At 30.9% G+C, this 26,521-nt stretch overlaps 2 protein-coding genes across 6 annotated transcripts; one reads left to right on the top strand and one right to left on the bottom strand.

The window, feature by feature from the left end:
- Positions 1–564: 564 nt before the first annotated feature.
- Positions 565–6,250, top strand: LOC145755981 (uncharacterized). The gene is made up of 14 exons (XM_082572200.1): positions 565–696; positions 1,038–1,199; positions 1,349–1,775; positions 1,854–2,514; positions 2,724–2,906; positions 3,264–3,368; positions 3,792–3,986; positions 4,171–4,249; positions 4,326–4,358; positions 4,541–4,700; positions 4,811–4,928; positions 5,019–5,166; positions 5,279–5,441; positions 5,559–6,250. Exons 1-14 carry the CDS (start codon positions 630–632, stop codon positions 6,040–6,042), a joined length of 2,985 nt encoding a protein of 994 aa, XP_082428326.1. The 5' UTR covers positions 565–629; the 3' UTR covers positions 6,043–6,250.
- LOC145755980 (unconventional myosin-XVIIIa-like) lies at positions 6,210–26,439 on the bottom strand. 5 transcript variants are annotated; one of them, XM_082572196.1, is made up of 44 exons: positions 26,407–26,439; positions 26,021–26,146; positions 25,710–25,806; positions 25,433–25,637; positions 25,213–25,349; positions 24,996–25,110; positions 24,723–24,918; positions 24,533–24,608; positions 19,710–19,751; positions 18,503–18,629; positions 18,329–18,423; positions 17,976–18,158; positions 17,670–17,865; positions 17,324–17,466; positions 16,997–17,097; positions 16,574–16,788; positions 16,057–16,265; positions 15,814–15,911; positions 15,513–15,690; positions 15,067–15,256; positions 14,588–14,747; positions 14,231–14,408; positions 14,013–14,169; positions 13,738–13,922; positions 13,443–13,571; positions 12,982–13,125; positions 12,811–12,900; positions 12,526–12,637; positions 12,309–12,431; positions 11,987–12,114; positions 11,701–11,855; positions 11,342–11,465; positions 11,160–11,258; positions 10,776–10,988; positions 10,450–10,704; positions 10,027–10,140; positions 9,650–9,850; positions 9,488–9,568; positions 9,364–9,420; positions 9,047–9,232; positions 8,886–8,972; positions 8,667–8,773; positions 6,873–8,488; positions 6,210–6,753 (listed from the first exon to the last, which is right to left on the bottom strand). In XM_082572196.1, exons 1-43 carry the CDS (start codon positions 26,415–26,417, stop codon positions 6,895–6,897), a joined length of 7,419 nt encoding a protein of 2,472 aa, XP_082428322.1. In that variant the 5' UTR covers positions 26,418–26,439; the 3' UTR covers positions 6,210–6,753; positions 6,873–6,894. The 5 variants fall into 5 exon arrangements, with proteins under 5 accessions (XP_082428322.1, XP_082428319.1, XP_082428325.1 ...); XM_082572193.1 differs by having other exon boundaries at positions 6,210–8,488; XM_082572199.1 differs by lacking the exon at positions 6,873–8,488.
- Between the last annotated feature and the right edge of the window lie 82 nt (positions 26,440–26,521).

The following is a 26,521-nucleotide window of genomic DNA, read 5'->3' as shown; positions in this document are numbered from 1 at the left end:
TCAACGAATAAAAATCGTTCACCTTATTAACTGGAGAGAAAAATATGTTAAAGCTGGTTTTAAAAAGACTTTAATGAACAGACTTTAAGTATGGGCTTTAAATGTTTAGTCAGCCAAAACAGCCGTGACATAAGCCCACGGCTGTTTTTATATTTCCTGTTCTTATTGTAGACTAGGTATTAAATCGGAGCAGCATAAACTATTTTACGGCAGTATTTTGTTTTACTTTTTTACGTATGTTTTTATTTTATCAGTTTTTATAGATTCGAATGTTGTCCAAAATTACGAAAAACATAAGTTTTCAATTAAACTTACGCTGACGTAATGTAAAACTCCGGGTTGTAAAATTCCGTATTCGACAGTCTACAAAAGTAAGGAGAAAAATGTTTAAATTAGAAAACGAGGTTAATATCGATTCGCATAAAGTTCTGTGTGTACAGAACGCGCAAAGGGAGAACCAAAACCAATGTGGGCTTTAAATATTTTTTTTTTTTGCGATTTTAGGGTATTTTCCAGGACTGACCTTTAAAAATAAAGCTATAAATATAAGAACTTGTGACTAAAATTTAGTTGGACCTATAGCGAAAGAACTCACCGTAGCGTAGAAAAAGTTTAGATACAGCTTTAACATGACAGACAGAAAACAATCAAATGCTTTACATAACCAGGCCATGGTAAAAGTATTCAAGCCCCAATGTAAGTTTTTGTAAATAAAAACTTTTTTTGTAATGTTAAATATATATACAAACCTACAGGTTTTGTCAGTGAAATGTTCTTTTTTGTTTATTTTGTTTTTTTTACGTTTTGTATTAAGGCCAATGCCCTTTTAATAACAAATTTATACCGTAAAGTTTAATTGCACTGCAAGGGAATGCCGTGAAAAGTACTGCGATACTCCAAAGCCATATTGTTAATATTTATCTAAGTTATATTGCCCACGCACTTTATGTCGTATAAGATAAGACTAGCAAATATTGTTTTAATAGGAATTGAAAACTACCAATACATAACACGATTTCTACAAATTTTTAATTTAGGCAGTGTGCTTAACGACAATGACTCAGGAATTGATCACCTTGGGACCGCCGTTTACGCACAAGCCTTGGCCAAGCAAATTGAGCATATAGAAACACCGGTCACGTTCGGGATCTTCGCCCGCTGGGGCACCGGAAAGTCATTTTTACTTAAGCACATTCAAAGTAGGCACCACCAAAAAATTTAAAACAATTTTTTTTATTTTTTTAAATAAAATTAGTATAATTTTGTGTATCATTTGGATTTTAACAGCCCTCAAAAAATTCATTTTAATAATTTTTGTAGCCACGAAACGTATTTTATATTGCTTTAGGTATACTAGAAAAACGAAAGAAGCAGATTGACATAACTTTGGGAAGAAACAAACCGTTTAAATCCTATCATTGTATCCGAGCTTTATCCCTTACCATGGTGGTGTTAACTTTAGTTGCCGTTATCATTTATCTGCTTATCAAGCCACCGTTTACAGATATAAATTCAGTTCAAAATTTCCGCATTGCTCTTAGTGCAATCTTAGTCTTCTTTGTTTTAATTCTCGCCTTGCGTTTTTCGTGCTCTGTGAGGCTGAAGAAGTACGGATTTCATTATAAAATGGTGTTGGGGTACGCTAACTTTACAAAATTACCGATACTGAAGCCGGAGTGTAATGTAGCTAGCGCGACTAAGGAAGGGAAAATAAATCTTCATTTGGCCGAAACTGTTGAAGGCGAGGATGATGAAAAAGACGGGATTGAAAGAAGGTTAGCTTTAAGTTATTTTACTTTAAACTTCCCCTTAAAAACCTATAATTTATTTAAATATGTACTTTAACATTTAAGGTATATTTTTGTCAACTTTAATGCTTGGAAATACGCGGGTAGCGACAATCTATGGGCAGGTATCGTGCTCACTCTAGCGGATAAAATTGAAGAAGAATTTAGCTCCATAACGACAAGAATTTTTCGTTCAATCAATTTGGAAAAAATCGTGAAAGGTACCAGCGACTTGGCTGATGTTTACATTCGAATAGATGCCGAAGAAGACGAGGTAAGAAAAATCGCCGAAGCGTATGGTGTTGTACTGGATTGTACGACATACAGTAACTGGAAGAAAAAGAACAAAAAATATTCGGACGATTCTAAAGAAGAAAATGGCTGGGTAGTAAAGTATATAGACATAAATAGCGCCCAAATTGCTGTTAACCTTTTAAAAAGTAATACATTTGAAGCGGAAATACTAAATAAGTTATCGAATATGGGCAAAAAAGAAACAGAAAATAAAAAAAAAGGTTCTGTTTCCATACAAATAGATCAAAATTCAATAAATAAAACAAGGCCGTCTTTTGTTGAACATTTTCACAAGCACCCCAAAAAACATTGTTACTTTCAAGATCTCTACTGCATACTTTGTTTAATCTTGACGTTCCTTCTTATTCCAATTGCAGTGACCTTTGCAACACAACATCTTACTGAACCAGAAGAATCAGACAAAGAAGAAGATGTAATTATAAACCTTTTTTAAATATGTTTTTAGGCCTTAAAATATTTCTATAAAATTAGATTGGTTATAACAACACATGACGCTATAAACAGTCATAACTTCGTCTAAGTTAACAACTTATCGGGAAAAAATTAAATTCATGACATTTTCATTAGTTTCATAATATATCAATACATTCATTTAAAAATTAAACGCCTTATATTGCATAGGACAAAAGTTTAGTTGCTCAAATTCTGGCGTGGTTACCAGCAGGGGCTGCGCTTCTTTATGCAGTTGGATCCGCTTGTTATTCGATGATTCGATCACAAACCAGCCGCGTGGAGGCAGCTTTAAAAGGAGTTGAAGGAAACTTGGCAAATGAACTCGGGTTTATGCATAAGGTCAAAGAAGAGGTAAGTCATTTTTAATTAAGTTGTATGTACAAAAATGGAAAAGGTATGTATCTCTAAGCAAAAATTATATAATATTTATATTGTAACGAATCCGCCATCTTGTTGTTTACGCTAAGTGTTATCAGATCCTAGTCACGTGTTTACACCAAAAGTTACGTGCTCACACCTTTTCTTTATCCCGTGATTTGTTAGTTAACTGTTTCAAAAGTATTGTACGGAAGTGTTCGTGTTAAAAGTTTGTGGACGATTGTTCGTTAGACTTTGCGCAAAAAACTATAAATATAACTACGGCTTTTATACAAAAGATTATCAGGCAAATTTACGTTACAATATTGTAAAAGTTCCCGTTTATTTTAGGTTGAGTATATGACAGATCTTATTCATACAGTTGAGTTTATTTACAACGTAAAGTACCGGGTGATTATAACCATCGATGATTTGGATCGCATACCACTTCCAAGGGTAATATTAATAAAATTAATGCAATTATTTAAATTTAATTCTAATGTGAAAATCCGACTTAACAATTATTTTAGACTGGCAGCATAAAGATTTTTTTTATTTTTTTTGTATATATCTTTATCCTCGATGTGGGAAAGTCGAAAGCGCGAATTAAACATAGAGTAACATAAGTTACTCCGACCCAGTCTCGAGTTGCCTGTGGCAGTTTGGGATATTATAGAGACTATAATTGCCCGGTAATTATGCTGCTGATTAAGTGCTGACTCAGCAGGAGTTCATACCGTTTATAGCGCCTTACTCACGGGCACTACAGCATGAGATCAGTGGGGATTGAACCCACGACCTCATGTTACCGGTTCATCAAGGTTTAATATTATTATAAGTTGTTTGCCAATACGGTATGTTCAAAGGTTATAATTACAGATACGGAGTGTCCTTGAAGCAGTAAATATTCTTTTAAGCGATCGGTCTAGTCCGTTTGTTTGCCTGATAGCCGTCGATTCAAGAGTTGCTGTTGAGAGTTTAGAGAAAAACGAACGCGATGACTCGAACAGAGCGAAAATAAGTGGCCACGAGTATTTGAAGAAAATCATAAATATGCCATTTTGTTTGCCGGAGGTAAGTTATTTTATTGCAACAAATTATGATACAGAGGCGAAATGAATTCGCTTATTCCATAACCATTAACCACGGATATTTAAAAAAAAAATGAAGATCGATACAGATCTGGCAAAAACAAATGTTTTTTTTTTTAAATTAAGATTCTAAATATATCCAATTACAAAACCTTTTATATTTTAAGATCACAAACTCTGATAAAAAAAACTATGTTGCTGGACTAATTGATAAATCGGACATGACAAGTTGTCATTATCGGCAAGGTGATTTTTTTTTTGATAACCGATTAAAGGTTAATAAATTCGATTAGTTGTTTAACAAGTTTTATTTATGTTTTAGAGATACAAACTACAGAAAAACCTTCGCAACCAGGTTAGTTACCTTTTTCCAACATGATTTAATCAAGTTTTTTTGTGAACTAGAAAATTTAATTTACCGTTTTGTTATATAATTTTAAATATGGTCAGGTAGGAAATTTTCGGGCAAATAAATAGTTTCACAGGAATCTTAAAATATAAGTATAGCTTAACTTAATCATTGGCTTAATAAAACAGGAGGACGTTTAAGAGCTCGCAATGTTCGTGATGCAGCGGTATTCGAGAGTGCGGGAAGTAGTAGCGACTCTTCTTCCAGTTCGAATGAAATTTCTCCTCCTCAAGTAAAAAAACAAGATCTTGTTCCTCTAAAATTAAAAAACTTTCAAGCTAAATGCAGGTACTGCCAACATTTCTAACAGAAAGCTAGAATTAAAAAATTATCATACAAATGAATAGCTTTAATATAAACCAATACAGTTTATGGTTTAACATTTTACATTTATTCAGGCAATTAATGTTGGGTGATTTTCTATTAAACCACTTGGAAGGCAACCCAAGAAGCATTAAGCGAATTTTTAATGTTATTTCCATGACTTCGTTGCTAATAAAGTGTCATCAAGATATTGTAAGTTAATTTAATTAGGGTTTTAAAAATGCTTAAAAACACATTGGTTAAAAAGTAATTTTAAATGCAATATACCAAATTCTATTTAAGGAGAACAACTCGAAAAATCTTAAAATACTTGCCGAAAAATCAAAAATTCGAGATCCGAACAAACAGAAACTAAATGAATCAACAAACCAACAAATAAACGACGTTGATACAAACCGCCAAACTTCGCTTTATAGCACCCACGTGATGCGTATGACATTTACTTAATTTTTTTGTGATATGAATATTTATGTAGAAATCTTTCTCAAAGTTTCCTATGTTTTTTTAAAAAGAATTTTATGACCCCACATTTTTTTTTTTAGACAACCAACTGGCTAAAAATATAGTCACGTGGGTCATTCTGACTGACCAATGGCCATACAGAGCAAGTTACATACTTCAGGTGATAGAGGACTCGGATCAGAGAAACGAACAAGAAAATAAAAAAATAAACGACAACAGAGACTTATTCTCAATCTACACAAAGTAAATTAGAATACTTCTTTTTAATGTTAACTTTTCGTTTAGGTTAGATTTTGATAAACAAGTAGTATTATGGCGTTGCCCCTTTTGCTATTAATCGATTAACGAATGTGTTTTTAGATATGTTATTCCTGAAATTAATACCAGAGACAAAGATATACTTAACTTGGATGGTGACCCAGATTTGTTCCGAAGGTTCCTGCAAGAACAACATTTAACAAAAGGTTGTGTGAAAGCCTTGCTTAAATACACAATTAACCTTGATCAAGGATTGAGGAACATGATCGCTATAGACCGGTCAGTTAAATACTTGGAAGGAGAACAGCAAACCCATCGAGAATTGAAAGAATCTAAAAGCAATAACAAAGATCAGCCAAAATTTAACAAAAACCTGGAATCGAGGAGAAATCTAAAAACAAATAATGACGAAACAAAACTCTGTATCATGGAGGTCGATTCTACGGTACAGGTGAAAGAAGAAAACGGAATGGTGGAATTAGACGGAAATTCCTCCGCCGAAACTCCGCTGCTAAGCTCATCTAAACAGTCACTTTCTAATGCATTTAAAAATACTAAAGCGAGTGCACTATTCACCAATAGCTAAATACAAAATATAGTTTAAATTTGGCCGAACTTACGACTGCTCTAAAACAGCTGTAGTTAAAAAAAAATCTACCCAGCGCCAGCTGAACAAGAAAATGGACATTTCATGTTATTAGTGGTGCTGGGATAAACAATTTTAAGCTCAAAATATAAAAACTTTAATTTTTTAAAAGTGTGCGACCTATATTTATTTCCAATAAAATGTTCAACAAAAATCAAGCGTTAATATAATTGCATTACAAAATTCATATTATTTCAGTGGAAAATTATAAACAAATTAGGAACAAAAGCTAACTAAGAATACAAAAACGCAACCGACAAATTAACACCTAACCAAAGCTACGAAAATTAAACTATAAAAAACAGAATACGAATAAACAAACAATAAAAACACATAGAGTAATATAATATTAGTAAAAATATGGTTAAAATATTTTGAGTTCTATAAACAAGTTTGTTACCAACAAATTATAGGGATGATAGCAATTTGGTTATTATGTAATGAAATGTCTGCATAAATATATATAAAACACGAGTTTATAGGAAATCGCTAAGTAAGCCCCCAGTATTAATCAATTTAAATTAATTTAAAATTATGATTGTCGCCGTTTAAAACACTCGACGGGGTTACTGGAAAGAAACGAAGTGCATGAATGTCACGTGACTGGTCACGTGGTCGGCTCAGCTGACGTCACTATCTGAAGATATCGACCTAAAAATATTTCGTTTTCTAAGGTTTAAAATACATAGAACATTGTGGAAAAAAAATATAGTAGGTAAGATATAGAGTCGAATAAATAAAGAAAGTTTGTTAAGAAGTTAGAAAATTACCTTAACAAAAGAAATTTTATTTTTATTTTTTGTAAAGATATTTGCTGATGATGCTGTCTAGGCAAACAGGTTGTCCTGGGTCCACGTCTAAATCGGACAACTCGTTTTCGCTGCAGCGAGAACTCATTCGACCTTGACGATTGCAACTACGTGACCTCACGCTGACGTCATCGCGCATCACGTGACTTTTTCGCGAGGCCCGTTGATTGGTCGGTTTCGGCTTGGACCTGGGTTTAGAAGACGCGATTGAACTACTGGGGCTGTGAACTACTCCGTACCGTGACAAGCTGACGTCATCAACGCTTACGTCATCATCTTCAAAATCGTTCTCGTCAGAATCGCTGAAATATAAGTCGAGTCGTTCAATGTCACGCGCAGACATGCGACTTAAACTTCGGAGAACCTTCTTTGCATCGAATCTCTCTTTCTCTTCTCTCCGATGATGCGACACGCTTCGGCGGATAGGCGATCGCCTTCTTCTCGAAGCTGTCTCAATCTCCGGCTCGTAATCGCTCTGAGAGTCTCTCTCGGATTTGTCTTTGCGGACTTTGCTTAAAAATCTCGAAACAAAAGGTTTTTTCGTCGCCTCTTCTTCGTCCAATATCTCTTTTTCTTCAGCCTTGACAGGGATGTAATCGTCCAGTAACGACCTAACTTTTTTCATGGAAGATCGACTTCTTTGTGGAGATTGATCGACAGCCTCGACTCCACCAAAGTCGCTATAACCGTCGTTGTCATAATAATCACGTGACTGACTTCGCGACTGGGGCCTGACGCTCTTCTGACGTACTTGGTCGCGACTTCGATTTTGTGAGGTCACTGATCTGGATTTTCGCACAGGTGCGTCATTATATGACGTCAAATATTTATCGTCGTCATCAAACGATTTGTTTTCGTATGACTTCATAGACCTTGTGTTTTTCTTCGAAATTGTGTGGTCTTCGTAAAACTCTGAGTTGCGTGAAAGTTTTCGTCCTCTGACGTCATTATCTACGTCACAACGATCGCCCTGGAAACATTCGACCACCGAATTTCTCGAAGACGAACGACTATCGTCGCTCTCCACGTCATCACTGCTCAGGTGATTACCCCGATTTTTCGCTGACGTCATCAGCTTTATGTCGCTCTCGATCTTGTCCCGTAAGTTAAGCTGGGCGCGCTGTGCTTCAGGAAGGTTTTGTCGCATTTTGACTGCCCGTAAGCTTTCGTTGAGAGCTTGGAACGACTTGGCTTGACCCAAGCCCAAGTTGCTGGCGATGTTGCTTGGTTTCCCGTACAACAACATTGACGGATCCTCGTCCGCCAAACTCAAACTCATTCGGTCCAGATTCTTCTCGTTCTGTTCCTCGACACTCGAAGTTGAACTCGGCGAAGTGAAGTTCGAAGCCCGAGTGCAACTTCGAGTACGACTCGAGGCTACTGACCTTGTTCCCATGGCAACAGATTTAGCGAGTTTTTGCCCGTATTCGGACATGCTTTCTTCGATGGGCAAAGTGTCGCTGATTTTGGTCTTTTTCGTTGGTTTGTGCTGCCGGGAAATATTACTGAAACTAGAAGGCGCCATGCTAAGCACGGTGGTCGTCCCAGCAACACTGAAAGGTTTGTCTTCGTCATGCCTGATTAAGGGTAAAAAAAAGAGAAAAAAAAGAAGGTTTAGAAGAGAAGATTTAAACAGCAAAGTTAACAATATTAGAAAAAGAAGATTTAAAGTAATGAATATAGAGAAAATTGCAAAACGTTTTTTGGAAAAATAAAAGACTGAAAAACACTAGAAACAAAAAATAAAATGAAAACCTTGATGAGCCATAACTTCTTCCCCTCCATCTCGATCCCTCCTCATCCGAGGATGAGTCATCATCATCTCCATGATCTTCAGAGTCTTCCAGTTCTTCAAATGAAATCTAAGAAGAGGAAATTTTCTTAAAATTTAACTTAAAAAAAACTTTGAAATGGAAGTTTTATTAACAGTTTAAATATAATTTTAAGTTGTTAAAAATTCAACTTTATTATTACCTGAAGATCACTTATTCTCTTAAAAGCAAGTTTGAGATCAGATTGTAAACTCTCGATCTGGTTTTGGCTTTCACTTAACTCCATTTCCTATCAAAAATTTATGATTAAAATAATTAAACATTTCAAAAAAATTTTTAAATTAAAAGAAATTTTAAACATGCCAAATCGTGTTTCTTCTGAAGAGCATCTTGCTCGTGCTTCAAGATGACTCCCTGCTCTTCCTTCGCCTCTCGGAGCTGCCTCTGGACTCTCTTTAGGGCTTCTTTTTCCCTATGTTCCGATGCGATGTGGGAATCACGCTCAGATGTCAACTTCTCAACATTTTCCTTGGATCGTGAAAGTTGAACCTGGGAGTAAAAATGTTACATAAAAACTAAAAAAATAGACACTTTTAAACATAAATAAAAAATGGTTGAAAAATGCAGGTGTGTTAAACTATTTTTTTTTACATAAAAATAATTAAAGGTACAAATTCTACCTCTAATCTTCGTGTTGCGGTCTTCTGAAATTCCAACTTTGTTTCCAAATCTTTTGCCTAAAAAAATAACCAAGTTTTTAAAAACATCAAAGTTCAAAATATTGATAAATTTTAAAATATTGACCTTGTTTTCTAGTCTTGTAACAGTTGAGTTATCAGTTGTGTTTCCCTCCAAATATTCTATTTGGTTTTGAAGTGCTGTCAACTGAAAAAATATTCAAAATTGAAAAATTTCGCCAGACAAAAAATACAAATTAACCAAGAAAATTTTGTTAAGAGAGTTTACCTTTTCATTGACAATTGTTTTTTCGTGTCTGACTTCCTCTAAGTTAGTTTGAGCTTCCACAAGCAATCTCTTATCTTCCGTTTGCTGGTTCACCAAGGTTCTGTACTTACGAAGTGTCTCCCCAGAGTCCTCTGCATCCTCCTCTAGCTTTGATCTTAACTCATGGACCTCTCGCTGGAGTGAACTCACTTGGTTCTCATACTGGAAACAATTAAACAAAAAAATTAAAAAACAAATTCTTAAAAAAATATATTTTAAATAAAACTAAAAAAAATAATACCTAGACAGCTTTAAATTTTATGTTAGTATAAATAAAATTAAATATAGACTTCAATTTTTTTTAATAAAGATTTAGTCCCAATATTTTAGTAACTTACATCTTGTTTAGCTCTTGATACTTCTTCAAGTTGAGCTTGTAAATCATCTACTTCTAATTCAATTGCTTTTCTTGACTTAACTGCAGCTGATGATGTATATTGAAGATCTTCCAACTATTTCAAAATAAAAGTTGACGAACATGTAAAGCATTATAGGTAAGTAAAGTATATATATATACAATTGACATAATAGTTTTTGTCACAACACTTATAATAGTTTTTGTCACAAATAAATACTTTGCATTTACAAAAAAATTTATAGAGTAGAAATACTTTTTAAGAATATTATTTTGCCTTCAAAATATCAGAAAATTGTAGAAGTTTAAAATATATAAACAGAGTAAGTAACTTTATAGAACTGTAAGAAAGCAAATGACATATTCCTTTTTTTAAAACATTTAAAATTATAAAACAATTTATTACCTGTGCTTTAAGCTGCCTCATCTGCTGTTTGCTAACTACATCAGCTTTTAAATGATCGATCATGGTTTGTGCATCAGCCAACAATGCTTTATATCTCTTCAAATCTTTTCTTAACCTTTTCTCCATTGCAACATCGTGACCAAAGTTCTTACTCTCACTGATCTCGCTCATTTGCTGCTCGAGTGATCGTTTCTGCTTGAGAATGGAGTTCCTTTCTTCTTCCTCTTCTTCAAGTTGGACTTCAAGTTGTTTTATCTTTTTGAAAAATAAATTTGTAAATTTTTTTTTTAAATGTAAAAAAAATGTTTAAAAAAATCTAAACTCACTCTTTTATGGTAAGAGGACCTCATCTCTTCCAGCTCCTCATCTTTTCCTTCTACTTCCCTGTGTCTTTGTTGTCTTGCTTGCTCTGCTGACATCTCAAGTCGATCCTTTGTTTGCTCCAGGATGTGGATGGTGGAGGCTTGCTCATCTAATTCTTCTTCCTGATCCTTGATCTTTGCTTCCACCTCTCTAAGCTGTTTCTTTAAACCATTTACCTAAATTTGCAAAAAAAGTAATAACAAATGAAACAAAATTTATTAATTGGCCTAATTTGTTATAGTGTGGTAAAAATAATTTATTTTTTAAGTATTATTCGGCATTCTAAATACTATTTTTTATCTTTAAGCAGTTGTTTTTATATTTTATTTAAAAAATATTTGTTTTACCATTTGTCTGTCATCTGTGTCTTTGTTCGTACTTTCCTCCAATTCAATTTCCAAGTTTTTAATTTTATGATAAAGTAGTTCCATATCATCAACTTTTTCCTAAAATTTAATTTTTGTTTTATAATATAATTATATTCAAATATGAAAGTAATAATATACAAATAAAATTTGAAAGAAATTACGTTTAGTTCTTTTTCAACTTCATTTTTCTCCATAACAATTCGGTCTTTTTCTCTCAAAGCTTTTTCTTTGGAAGATTTGAGTTCAGTTAAATCAGCCTGGAGTCCATACAACTCACTATCAAACCTGACGAAAAATAGTTAATAAAATTCAAAAAAGGAATATTGCATAATTACTAAAAAAATGCCATTTGTGGTGCGGGGGTAAATATTAGTTAAAAGTTGCAACCAAATTATGACATTTAAAATACTGACTGTTAAGGCAGCTTTCGATTAGTAAATTAAATAAAGGAAAACAAAAAAGTCTAAAGCTAAAATATTTCTAAAACAATAAAAAAAATGATAAAAAATTGTCATCTTACTTTCTTTGTTTTTTCTCAAGGTTGTGGTTTTTGGCGGTGGTTTCTTCAAGATGAATTTTTGTGTCGCTTAACTCTGCTGCCACCCTGTGATGCTTCTTGCGATGCTGTTGATCGATCCTTCTCATCTCATCCATCTCTTCTTCTAACTGGATCAACTGAAAAGGGAAAAAATTTACAATAAAAAAAAAATTTGAATAATGAAATTACAACCCTCAAAAAATTATGAAAAATTTTAACACAAACTTTTTAGTTTCTAGAATAAATGAAAAATAATAAAAAGACTAACTTTTCTGTCCATAGTTTTCTTTTCATCTCTTAGTTCATCAACTAAATCTTCATGTTCCTGGCTGCTCTTCTTCATTTTGAAATTAAAATCACGAACTGCTCTCTCATATTTACCCTTGTATTCAATATCTAAATAGACGATCATTTTATATTAGTTAAGCATAATACAATTACTATTTTTATAGAGTTATAGGACCAAAAGTCCCTAGTTCAAATCTCATTGCCGGCAAAGTTAATTTTTTTTAGAAAGTTTAGTTCTCGCTTTTGCCATTTAAACAATGGATTTTACAGTTAAAATTTTAGATTAAAATTTTAAGTTTTACCTTCCAAATCGGAATCAGAGTCTACAACGTGATTTTGTTCTGACAGGATAAGCCGTTTTTCTGCCAGTTCAACTTCAACATCTTCTAATCTATGTCTTAGTTCTTCATTGTGAGATTGTGAATCTAAAAAAAAAAAAAAAATAAAATAAAACTTTTTTAAAAAATATTCCTTTTTTAAAAAATAGAGTTTTATTTAAAAAAAGTGTTATAAACAAACCTTTTAATATTTTTTCTAACTTTATCCTCTCTTTAGTCTCATGCTCCAAAACTTCAGTCGTATGTGCTGATTCAGCTCTTTCATCTTCCAAATGTAAAACTAAATCTTGTGTCTAAGAAAAAAAAACAACATATTTGAAGTATAAGAAATTCATTGCATAAAAGACATAACCTATTTTAAAATAATGGGTGCTCTAATACTATAGTATTTTTATGTATTTTACTAAGCAAAATGCTATAAACCATAAACTATTTACATACAAATGCATAAAAAGGTCTTGTTTACCTTATTTTCATATTTGGTGTTGGCAATTTTTAAGTCATCTCTTTCCAGCTCTATTCTACTTAACTTTTCTTGCAACAATTCAATTTCAGCCTATAATAAAATGGTTCAGTTAAAATATTACACGGATAAAATAAATATCAAAAAAATTAATTAAAAAATGAAATAATTTACTTGTTTTTCTCTTAGTTCTTCTTCAGACCTTGTTACTTCAACCAAAGGTAAAACCTTGGTTAATATTTTCCACCATGGCCATTGTCTGATCTCCATGAATTTCCTCACATTTCTTTGAATACACCGAACAGCTACTACTTGAACCTAATTAAGAAATTTAACAAAATTTTATACATAAATTTGTATAAGAGTGTATAAAAAAAAATTGTATTAAGTATTTATTAACACATAAACTTTGAAGCATAGCTTAGTTAGGCACTAAACATTACAACAGAAGATCTTGGGTTTAATCCCTGCTGTTGTCATGGTAATGCCTTTGTTTTTCATCGATGAAAGTTTTTTTCATTAAAATCATAAATCAATTAACAACTTTATGATTATGTAGAAAATTTAGATAAAAACATTAAACTTGATTTATGGAAAAAACTAAACTTGATAATTTTTTAATAAAAAAAAATTACCTTTCTCCTTTCCAATCTCTTGCGGGCCAAGTAACCTCTACATTGAGCTTGGAAAGCAATAAGAACACTTGAAACCTTTTCATTTCTCTTATCTTCTAACATATTTAACATTCCTGATCGGAACAAGACCTGAAACCAAAAAATAGGCATCAGTAAAAATATATAATGTTAAAATATTAGACAAACAACGACTAAATTGTGAATTGATGATAGCTAAGATATAAATTTTGCCAACCAAATTAGTTGCAATTTAATTATTTCACATTTAAAATAAGTTTAAAAAAAATTTTTTTACCTGGCTAACTCCAATTCTAAACTGTGATCGACTTAATTCAACTTGTTGTAAAATCTTTTCTGTTGCTTCTTTGTCGTCCAGCAAAGCAACAGAAGTTGAATTACGGGGTAGATCACTTGACAGTTGTCGTAGCAACACGTCGAATCGATGTCGGAAGTCGTAGAATACCATGTGCTCAGGATAACCTGGGTTAACAAAAAAGAAAAGTTATTTTTAACATTTTTACAATGTGAAAAAAAAAATTACAAAGTACATAAAAATCTGCCAATATTTACCTTGTTTATGTAGTCTAGCAGCAGCCAGTAAGTGAAATCCTTTGATTTGATTTCTTATAAAATTGACATCAATTTTATTATTTTGTTCATTTAGAGTTGGTTTTATTGAGAGAATAAAATGTGGTTGGCTCCGTTTTAAAGTGTCAATTAATCCATCCTAATAAAAAAATTAGTTAAAAACAGAATTTTTATAATTGACACAATAAATTTGAACTTACTGTTTGAAATTTAACAAAAAGACAAGCCGACTTCTTCAGAGATTGAACTCCGCCTGAGCTCCATCCCTTTCTTATACTTGCTGCTCTTCTTAACCCAGGACTTGCTACCCCAGGTAATTTTAAACCTGATATTGAACCCTGTAAAGTTTCGCCACCAAAAAGTTGGCGAATATATGGCCTAAAAATTAAATAAAAAAATTAAAAACTTCATGAAATGAAATTTATTGACTTAACTGTATATTTTTTCACTACATAGTTAAAAAAAAATTGACAGCTACTATGTCACTAAGAATAAATTTAGTTTAAAAACACTGTAAATTTTTAATTTTGCATTATTTAAATTGTTTAAAATCTTACTTTTTAGAATCTTGCAGCATATCTGAACTGAAGTTAGCAATGGAGTTGTAGTAAGCAGATGAATGCCAACTTGAAGTATTATATTCAACTATAGTTGCTCCAGATTGATGGGAGATCAAAATATTTCCCAGATTGGGAGATCTTTGTAAAACTGGTATTCCTACATACAATAAAAATACACTTTTTTCTGTCAAATAATTAGAAATTTAAAATTAATAGCATTAGGTCTTTGTAGTTAATTATCCTTAAATTGTGAAGCCGCATTATGGCCTAAAAATAGGGTAACATTTGTTCCCCGACCCAGTCTCTAGTTGACAGTAGTAGTCTAAGATAATATTATTGGTAAAAGTTCAATAAATAATCTGTTAAAGTTAAAATCGTTTGGTGACTTACTTAAAGACGCTATAGCAAGAAAACAGTAGAGGATTAAACCAAGGAACTTATGTAGTCACCACTCTTATCCTTACACTTAGGCTTACCATCATAATGAGACTTTGAATAATTATCGAACAATTTCTCCACCAAATCCTTATCAGCACTTCCTGAAGTTTCTTCATCAAGTAACCATAACAATCCTTTGCTGCCCCCAGGCGTAGGGGGTTCGTCCACAAGGTCAGAGGTCATTAGATAACCATCCTCTGGGACTGTGATATCACAATCAATTTCTTCCTACAAGACAAAATAAGTCAAAAATTTAAAAATAATTTTATCTAGCTGGATCTGCCTTATTTCAGAAAATTCACATTTAGAAAACAGCATTTTAACTAAAATTTGGGTCAAGTATTAAAGAGTATTTTTTGGTAAGGGTGAGCATAGATAACCCTAAAAATATATTGTCATTATTGGCAGAGCATTAACTGTCTAAAGTGACCACTTGGTAATCTACTTAAGACATAAAGCAAAGAATGCAGGTAGCCAAAGTCACCTGAAAATATCTGTCTCTGCAAGCAGTAAAAACATTTTGTTGGTACATTCCATGCAGTCTGTCCTGTACATAATTAAAAGTTAAATCAGAGAAGGTTGCATCAGGTCGTTGACCTTGAAATCCTGGGGTGTCAAGAATTAAAATCGAGTTCTTTGACCTTTGCTGAGTTGAACAAGTTCTAAAAAAGAAGTTGATCAGAAAATTAAGAAAAATTAGCTTATAACAAAATATTTATATCAGAATTTCTTTAAACCTTGTTATATCAAGTTATATTTAAAACTTAACTGTATTGATTAACTACCTGTTTATAAAAGTAAGAATTGTCTTAAAGGCTTCAGAGTATATTGAAATGATAAAACAATTCAACAATTCTTCGCCTCCGAATTTTTCTTCTTCACGCTGAAAATACAAATTCGTTATTTTAAAATTAGTAGAGAAATTTAAAAATAAACTAACTATAACATTATTAACTGAAAGTTATAAAAAAATTATGTTAGTATTTTAACTTTAATTTTTTTAATTTATTTCAAATTATTTTGCTTACAGTTAACAACCCAGATTTTGATGAACTATTAGACATAGAAGAAGATGACCTTCGTAACCCTGAAGTTGACCTTGTAAGGGTTGAACTTGAGGTTCGCGTTCTCTTTGACACAAAAATTTCCTTGCTGAGTTTTTCGGCTGGAATGCCAAGTAATGATGCAGCTTTTTGTGCTGAGTCGGCTTTTGCGAATTGATATCGGTTACCAGGCACTAAATGATGTAAAAACATTTATTAATATTAAATCAAATTAGTTTCAAAATTAAGTTATTTTTTTACATTTATTTATCCCTGATATGAAAAAGTCAACTTAATGACATAAACATAAAGTAACAATGATAACCAAGACCACGAGTTAACTTTGGAAGTTTGAAATTTATTATAACTGCTCTTTAATTTGACTGACGTTTGGTATTTGGCTTAGCAGGAGTTCTTACTGCTATTTTTAGAGGAATTACAAAAAGAAAATAAACATTGGGAATCAACTTTGTAACAAAAATAAGAAATATAAATAACTCACATTTTTGTACACCAGCTATAGCAAGATGAATACAAGCTGAGACCAGATGATAAATAGCTTTCACTTCATCACTGCTTACTCCTAATACTTCAAAACTGTTCTGAAGTAAAACAAATCCCTTCGTGCTATGCTGGGTGAATTTGGGCTGGGAATTTCCCTCATATGAGATAAGAGGGTTCTCTTCGTGCTCACCCTCAACCAAAAATAATTCTCTTCTAAAAATATAGAAAAAAAAATAAAATAAAGAACATTTTATATATTTTTATCCTTGTTGTGAAAAGGACAACAGGACAACAGCCTTAATATTAGGTAACATTGGCTAAAAGAAAGTTTTAAGACTGCATTAACCCAGTACCTTATTTAGTGAAGCCCGGTAAATTAATGGTAGTTGGTATTATCAGAAAAATAAATTTAATTGCTTACCTTAAATTTGCATCAGCACCATGTAAGAGTTGATAAAATATATTAAAATTAGCTTCGTTTTTATTTCTCTGGACTATTCTGCATCTGTCCAATAACATTGCCTGAAATATCATTAATTATTTATCATTACAAGATTTTAGATTAGTGTTAACTGTACAGCAGACTGAATATCAAAATTTTACAGACCTTTTTATTTAAATTAAAAATGGACTAAAAAATTTAAAAAAAAATATACAATAAAAAAATAATAATTTCCACTAATATTATATTAATTTGAAATCTTAAAAAAGTTCTAAAAAACACAAATTATGGATTAGAAATATTTACTTGTACTGATATAGTGTTAAGCTGTCCACCTTTATCAAAACCCAAGTTAAATAATTGAACACTTCTGGATGAGTTGAGTGCATCAACATTACAAGCTGATGTAAACGAGTTCAGAAGATTTAAAATCGAGTTTAGTTTCTCAACTAAAAAAACAAAATGTTAATTTAAAAACACAATTCAATGTAATTATGTAATAAATATAGTGTTGTTAGTATGTTAGTTTACTATATAGACCTCTATATTAAAGTTGAGCTTTCTTTGATAGCATTTACTTCTTTAAAGGCTTGTTATAATATAATTTTGATATTAATTGTATATATCTTTAATATATAAATTTTTAATTTACTTGATAAAGCTGATGTAGTAGCGAAGTAGTTGAAAATATGATGTAGACTTTCACTTTTTCCTGACCCAGACTGGCCGAGGTTAATAATGCACTGGTCAGTTGATTGTGACATCATAGATTGATGGGCATGTTGAGCGGTTGCATAAATATGAGGTGGCGTGTCACCAAATCTGCTCCCCTTGTAAGTTGATTTGACCTAAGAGAAATCAAAAAATTCAAAAAAAACACTATATGCAGATTTTTACTTGAATACCACAAACCATTTTTCAGTGCCAAAAAAAATTGAAAATTCGTTGGTTATTTTACCTTTTGAGTATAGTTGTTGGGTGTGGAGTTGTGTTGCTGAGATATAGAAATTAGATGAGGACCAGCGAAAGAATAATTTAAACTCCCCTCATATCTCTGCGACATTGTGTGAAGCATGCTGCTCTCGTTCAGGTTTCTTAATGTGGCAACATCTCCAATTCGATCAAATTGTGGTTCATTTGCCTTTAAAAAATAAAAAATGGTCTTTTAGTTGTTGAACGTATAGAAAAAATTTAGATAGACTTATATACTTGTAGTGTGGTGCACACTTGTTTTTAAAGCCTTGTCTACAAAATCAGTTATAAAACTTTAATCTTTTAACCTTGATTTTTTTTTTAATTTTTATAATTTACCATTTCAACTTTGTCTTCTGGGACCATTAAAACTTCCGATGAAGAATCAATTTGAATTCTGATTTTACCTTCTGGTAAATCTGGTACACTTCCCTCTGAAAATAATATTAAAACATAAATAAAAATACTTCATTACAAACATATTAAATTTAAAAATAAACTTAGTTCACAAACCTGCTGCTACAGTATGTGCTTTAGAAATGCCATGTTTATTAATAAACCAGACCTGGTCTTTTTTAGACCATACTACACCAGGTATCGCTGGTACATGGACCACATCTGTTTCACCATTCTCTTCGACCTAAAATGATAAAAAAATTTTATAAAAAAATGAAAATTTATAAGAAAATTACAAGCATTGGTACTAATTATGCACTAAAACAGGAACAGAGAATGCTTAAAAGTAAAAAAGTGTATAAAAGAAGTAAAGAATAAAGAAAGGGAATCAAACCTCAAATACAGGCTGAGGTTCTAAAGGGTTTGATTCATTTTGTTTTGAATCTATCACACTTTGAAGCGAATTAATGGCTTTTTCAACATCTACAAATAGACCAACTGTTTCGGGAATGGTTTCTGGTTCTTTTACTTTATCCGCTTGTTGTGGTGATTCTATAGATTTAATGATGTTTGTCTCTGGTTCTTCTTCCTTTGATACTGGAGTTTTAGGTAGTTGCAATGGTGGATCATTGGTTGTTGAATTGGTTGTTTGTTTTGGTATTTTAGCTTTTTTAGCAACTGGTACAATGGAGTTTTTGGTTGGTATTTTGGCATTTTCTGATGATTTATTTGGTTCTTTTATGGTCTTTTTAATGGGCACTTTTGGTTGATTTGCTGGTGCTTTACTATGATTAGATTGGTTATCTGGTGCAGGTAGAATAGTTGTTGCTTGTGAAGAGACTACACTTGAGCATGGTGATTTTAAAACACCATTTTCTTGACCATTTATGAGTGCAGCAACACCATTGGGTTTACCAATTGTTTTTTCGTTGGTCACTTTACCATTAAATGGTGTTTGATTATTATCTGGTACATTTGGTTGAACCATTTTGTCTACCACATCACCATTTAAATCATTACTGGTGGCACTAGCATGCAATTGGTTTGCAGTTACCCATTCTGAAACTTTAACTTCAGCAGATTTTTGGTCTATATCTGGTAATTGCGACAAAATGGTTTCACTACTGGTAGATGGTTGTTTGTAAAAGTTGCTTCTTTTGAGTTTTTCTGGTGGTGGTTCTTCAGTCTTAAGGTTAATTATAAGAAGAAAAGAAAATTAAAAATTAAAAAATGAGAGAATAAGGTTAAGAAAAAAAATTGAAAAAGAAAACAGGATAAAAATGTTAGATACAAATTTTATTTATTATATTTAAAAGTAATTTACCTTCTTGACCACCGGCAATTTGGGAGCAGTGTCATCTTTTGCCTGCAACAATAAAAATAAATTCATTAATAAACTTCAAATAAAGTTATTAAGAATACTTTAACTAAACCTTTAACAACAATTTTTTTTAAATCCGAAAAAAATTAACTTTTATTTAAAAAAAATAGAACATAGAACATATTCTTTACATACAGTTTTACTAACCGACAAGAATATGTGGCTTAATAATCATGTTACTTAAATGTAATGTTGTTATAATTAAGTTAATGTTGTAATATGTGAATAGGAACAAATGTTAAATACAACCACCATAAAACCACAAAGTTAATACAGGTGTATATTAAATTTATTCAATTAGTTATTGAACAAATATAAGTAATGTTGCAACATAATTCAATACACAGTTCAACAAATAAAGATTTTTAACAATATTGTATTACTAAATAAATTACATATAGGTCTTATATAAGCTTGGATTATCTATTTTTATCACGTTTACTTATTTATATTAAATAACTTATACAACTTATCCTAATAGGTTTAGGAATTAATTTAAATATTTTTTTTCTATTGTTTAGGTTATGACAAAATTTAATTAAAAATTAATGTCTAATAGTGTTCCATAGGTTGATATAGATAAAAACGTTTAATAAATGCGTAATAACATGCTAAACGATATACATATAGTACGGGAAGACGCTATAAAATATCCTACGCTTTTATTGCAAGTAAATTCGGTTCATTCTAACGTAAACAACCTCTTTATAATATTCATATCTACTAGAATAGTGTTTAATAAGACCATATATTTATTTATAAAATATTTTGTTACAAAAATTTGTCATATTAAAATTTTAATGCCAATATTTTGTAAAAGTTAGTTAAAAATGAATACGATTTTAACGTATCTATAAAATGTTATGAGGCTATTAAATTACAGGACCGTACTACAAAAATTTGTCATATTAAAATTTTAATGCCAATATTTTGTAAAAGTTAGTTAAAAATGAATACGATTTTAACGTATCTATAAAATGTTATGAGGCTATTAAATTACAGGACCGTAACCTACTACTATTTCAAACAAATAGCGGTATTATGTCATATTTTAAATTGGTAGTAAAGCAACAGAATATGGTGTAGACCAGTTCTATAACATACCACGCATATTTTGCCAACATCTAAACTTAGAAAATAATACGAGTTTTGGAATTTTCTAAGACACAAAAATACCACCTTAAGCTAAAAACCCAACCACACAAAACAGCGCGTTACAGTCTAATGAATAACCTAAGCAGTTACGTTTTTATATAGACAAGGCACGAATATACAAAAAACTAAGGTAAAAAAACAACATTTTAAATTAAAATTTTGGTTAAATAAATTAATTTAAAAAAATGAAGTTAAAGGCATAAGATCTAGTATGCCTACAGTGTTACAATTACTATGACTTAAAACATGGCAAATTTAAATTTATAAATATTTGGCAACTTAAATGTATTAAAAGCACGGAAGTAGTATGGTGTTATTAACACAAGACACCGGGTAATCGAATCACTAATTTCCACAAATTTATGCGCGCACAAGTTTTTTTTGATTGACAACTTATTTTTAAGTTCAACTAAATTTAGTGCCGTAAATCTTCTTGATTGTTAAATTTCTTCATTAAATTTAATACATACGATGACGTCATTAAAAGTGACGTCATAGTTTACCTTTTTCTCCCAGAAGGAAAATCGGCTCCCGAACATTGCAATCACTGATCCGTGAAAGTCACGTGACTAACACCACGCAAAACAATTTAAATTTTGAAATTATATTTTTTGTATAAAATTGAATTACTTGAACTTAACCACCTAATTTTCTAAATCTTAAATAAATAGGTGTTACATATGATCCTTAATGCTTAACGTTAATTTAAATTAAAACTTCTTTACATTTTTTAATAAAGAAAAAACTAAAATCTGAGATTTAAAAGTTTGTCAGGTGGCTTCAGTTAGCTACCGATCAGGTCGCTTTAAAAATTGATTTAAAAAGTTAGAAATTTACGTTTTCTCTTAAACTCGTTAAATAATCGATCGAAAACAAAATGTCAAAAAAATTTTAACGACATAACTACCAGCACAAACTAAAAATAATTCTAAACTGTCTTCTGTTAAAGTCCTTGAAATTGTGTAATATTTAAAATAAACACTTATGCTAATTGTCAAAATTATCAAACGTAACCCTATCCCTACTAAACAAATAACTTTACCCTTCATTTTAAATTAGTTATCAGCGTGTGTGGTGGTGATAGAGTTATTATCTAGATTTGAACGTGATATAATGCAGATGCATTTGTCATAAAGATAAAAATTGTTTTCATGTTTATCTTCTGCAATCGGAAACGTCAAAATCTTATCTGAAGTAAAACTAAAACTTTAATTCGTATTTACTTAACAACAAACGTAACGTTAGAAATTCAAAATAGTCTAAAAAACAATTTTAAAAAATATAGGTATTTGCGCTATTTTAAAACTTTTATTTTTTATAAATAAACAACTAACATATTTGCAATACCCTATATCCCTATGTCTATGCAAATTTCTTAACAATTTTTTTACTTTCACTAATACTGCAGTCTTACGATCCATAACCCGAAAATGCAATAAACAATGCAAGTCTGCATAACCGAAACTAGCTCCGTAACGTCATTATTTGACAAAGAAAGACACATGTAAACGCGTGTGTGGCCTATAAACAAGACCCTAATAATGGAAAGTTGTCAACACGTTAGAACGACAAAAGAAAGGTAAAATAAATTAATTAGGCCGTTACTAAATCGCTACATTTGATACAAGAACGAGTACTGTTACAAGTATATAGGCAGCATTCCTTGGTTTTATAAAGGTAGAATCAGTTATTTAAAAGATAAAATTAACAAATTTTGAAACAAAATTTATAGGCAGACTACACTTAACACCATATTCGTAGTGAATACGGGTATTTTAATACAAGTAAAATGCAAAAAATGTCAAAATTAAAGTTAAAAACTTAAATTAAAATCTTTTTGGCAATATAAAGTTGTATATCTATTTAAACCATAAACATATTACATAAACATGCTTACCAATAAACAATCAATTTAATTTTCCAAATAATTAAACTTAAAAATAATTAAAAGTTAGATAGCTATATTGCCCACAAAACCTAGATGCCTATGCTTAGGTTTTGTTGTATTTTTATGAATGAAACAACTTTTACTAATTTAAAAACTTATCTCTACAAGTGAAAACGAATTAAAGTTTTATACGAATCAAATTAGAACTATATTCACCCAGTACAAATTTATACTGAGTAATTTAATTAAAAAAATATTTTTTTACAGAATTAAAAAAGTAATATATTTGACTTACCATTTCTAGTATTTTTAAGTTTTACATTAACTACATAACATTATAACATCTTTTATATCTAAATATATTAACTGCATTACATCTACTGCGTACAAGGAAACATAACTAAAACAATAACACTAGGTCTAAACTTAACTAAACACCTAGCTAAACAGGATATTAACAAACATGTAATGTTTACAATAGAAAATTACCCAAGAAAAATTTGATTCTAAGTCATTCAGCAACAACCTATGCAATCAAAACCCCAAAATTATAAATCCTATACCTTTAAAAAACGTTAACTAATTAAACATCAATATTTTACCAAACTTTAAGATATTTTAACCACAAGACACCTAAAGACTGTAAAAAACCCTATGCCACAGAAATACGAAAGTTTTTATTGTCAAGATTAATGTATGGTTAGCATCAAACTTTAACTTAAAATATATTTGACATTGAAGTTATCTGATTCTGATAACCAATCAACTAACATGTATATTTGTATAATGTATGGATAGTGTTTAAAATTTGACAAATTTGATTATTAAATCTGTTTTAATCAATTAAATAAATGATTTGTATAAGTGGGGGTATGGGTAAATATTAAAGCTATAAAAGTAATAAGTATTTGGTAAAACATTAACAAATATATTTACAATCATTTAACAATACTAATATTAATTTCACTTTAAAATCTTTCATTTTATATAATTTACTCTTTTAATACCCAAAGTCTAGTACATTGTATTGAGATCTTACACGGATTTTATCATTTGTGGTTTATTTTGGGAATAGATAAATTTAAATAAAATTTGAAACAGAGTACTTGTCCCCACTTAACAAGAATTTATAACAATTAGTACTCGATCACTTAGAGTAAAACATAACAATGCTTTAACACCTTGTATATCATTTACACAAAACCAAAATAGTTTTTCCAAAAAAAAATCTAAAGCCTATCTAATGGAGCTAAGTGGAAAATATATGTCTAATTTATGGCCTTGCAAATTAAAAAAACTGCTGTTTGTGGTGCGGGTTAATTAGCGCAGGCAAATATTAGTTGAGAGTTGCATTCATATTACAACAATTAAAATTTTGACCGAAGGGCGTATTCTCAAATAGTTTCAATTATTAAGATATTGCAAACAAATGTGTATTATTACTGATTTGTATAATATAATTGCCAAATATACATCATGCTGAAAGTATTTTTAAAGTAAACATATTCTCTTAATTGTTATTTGCTTAAAACCTTAAAGCCACTGCTTTGTGCAAACAAAAACAAAACCAATTTTAATTTAATGACATTCGGGTTCATATACTAAATAAACTATGAGATTATTATTTTAGTAATTCATCAACAAATTGCATTTTAAAACAGAATAAATATACAGAAGTAAGGTGTAACATTTACATCATTAAACAAATAAGTTGCACACTAACCTTTTTCTTGGGTTCTTTTTCGATAGTTTTTGTTTCTGGGCTTCCAAAGTCAATTTTTCTTAAACTATAATCTTGGCTAAAAACATGAAAAGTTCAGTTAACATTTTAAAAACTGCATTAACCAAAAGAAGTTAAGATATATTTTATCCCAACCAAAAAAGGTTCATTTTTAAACAAAAAACATTTGTACCTGGTGTCAGGTAAAGACACTTCGTCTAATTCTCCGATTTGTTGCACGACCAGCGTGACAACATCACCGGCATTCTTTATCCTTGATATAATCTCGTCTCTCGTTGCCATCTCGACATTCACTTTATCGATCTTGATAAGTTGATCTCCACGAAATAATCTGGAAGGGTCTGAAGGATCAACTTCCATTGAATTTCCTGAAAAATTAAAATTTACTTATGTATATTTACATATAATTGGCCGGTAACTATTTAAAGTTTTAAATTCTTGTTACCTGGCTCAGCAAAATAAATTGTTCTTTTAAATTCTTTTCCATCCAACACTTCGACAATTGCAGAACGACGAAGAGAGACACCAAAGTCACCACCCTTCCTCTTTTTAAGTTTAACCTTTAAAAAACAAATATAAATTTATAATATCAAAAACTACTATGACAGCACAAAAAAAAAAAAAAATGTACAAAAAAAATTTAAATATATAAAAAAACTAACTGTTCTTCTGTTTGGTAATTTCTTTTGTGAACCTCGTCGCGCCATCTTTGCCATTTCTTGATGTGCCGCGGCCATATCTGTCGTGGCTTCTTTCCATGAATGTGGCACTGAGTAACCACCATCAACTGCAGCTTTTACTATCGAAAAAATTAATGACAGTTGTTTTTTATTTTTTAAACAAATTGATTTAACCATTTTTCACTAAATTTTATAAACATACCATTTTGCTTTGGAGTATCATAAAGAGCTGATTTGTTACTGGTGTTGGAACTTTTTCTTCTTAAAGGGGGAATTGGGAATTTAGTCGGAGAGTAAGAAGAGGAAGAGGAATGAGGTGGCGAAACAGGAGGCGGGGATGTTGAAGAGTTTCTTCGATTTACAACTGACCCGTACATCGTTGCTCTTTGGAGGACTGATGATTGTGTCTAAATATTTTTTAAAAAATATGTCAGAAAAACAAAATATTAATGACACAAGTTATAGTTTAAAATTCTTACTTCCTGCCCATCTACTGTATCATCTGCAGGTAACATTGCTGAAAGAGGTCGTGAAATGCTGGCTTTGTTTATCTCATCTTTATGCTTTGAACCTGACCTACAAAATCAATTAAAATTTACAGATGATCAAAAATTTGGTAAATATTCTACTACACAATTAATTTAACAGTACTACAGTGCAGTGTACAACAAAATTTTAATGCAATAACAATACAAGCAGTTAACGAAACATTGTTAAATTTGAACCACTGAACAGTAAGCTTTTAGATAGTTTACTGTAACTTCTACAAATAATATCAACAAAAAATTACTTTTTGCTAAAAAATCCTCTTCTTATTCCGACTTCTTCTAGTTTAGAAATCTCAGCTTGGGTCATCCCAGGTTTGTGTCTCCTCTTCTCTCTTTTCTCCTCCTTGTTTTTCTTGCGACCAAACATCCTTGATAAATTTAACACCAAACTTTGTTATTAAATATTTAAAAGTTGTTTGAAGTTAAAGTATTCTAAATGCAAAATCAGAGGTTCCGTATTTTTAGCACTGTAACATAATAGCTTAAAAAACAGTTTAAAATGGTAATATAACCTTTTAAAGAATGTCCTTTTCTAAATGTTTATCACTCTTTTTATTTATAAATAACATTTTATTTTGAATGAAATTACGGAAGTTAATATAAAGTTCACGCAACTTCATTAATTAACCTGTTTGACATTGATTAATTTTGTTGAGGAGTGAATTATTACTATTCTATTGTTTAAAAGTCTTTGTCAACTAATTTTAACCATATATTCATTAAATATAAAGCAGTATAATCTA

Source organism: Corella eumyota, chromosome 6, assembly GCF_963082875.1.
Source record: "Corella eumyota chromosome 6, kaCorEumy4.1, whole genome shotgun sequence".
Taxonomy (NCBI): Eukaryota; Metazoa; Chordata; class Ascidiacea; order Phlebobranchia; family Corellidae; genus Corella; species Corella eumyota.
The sequence above is the reverse complement of the archived record's forward strand: the minus strand, read 5'-3'. Positions and strand labels throughout refer to the sequence as shown.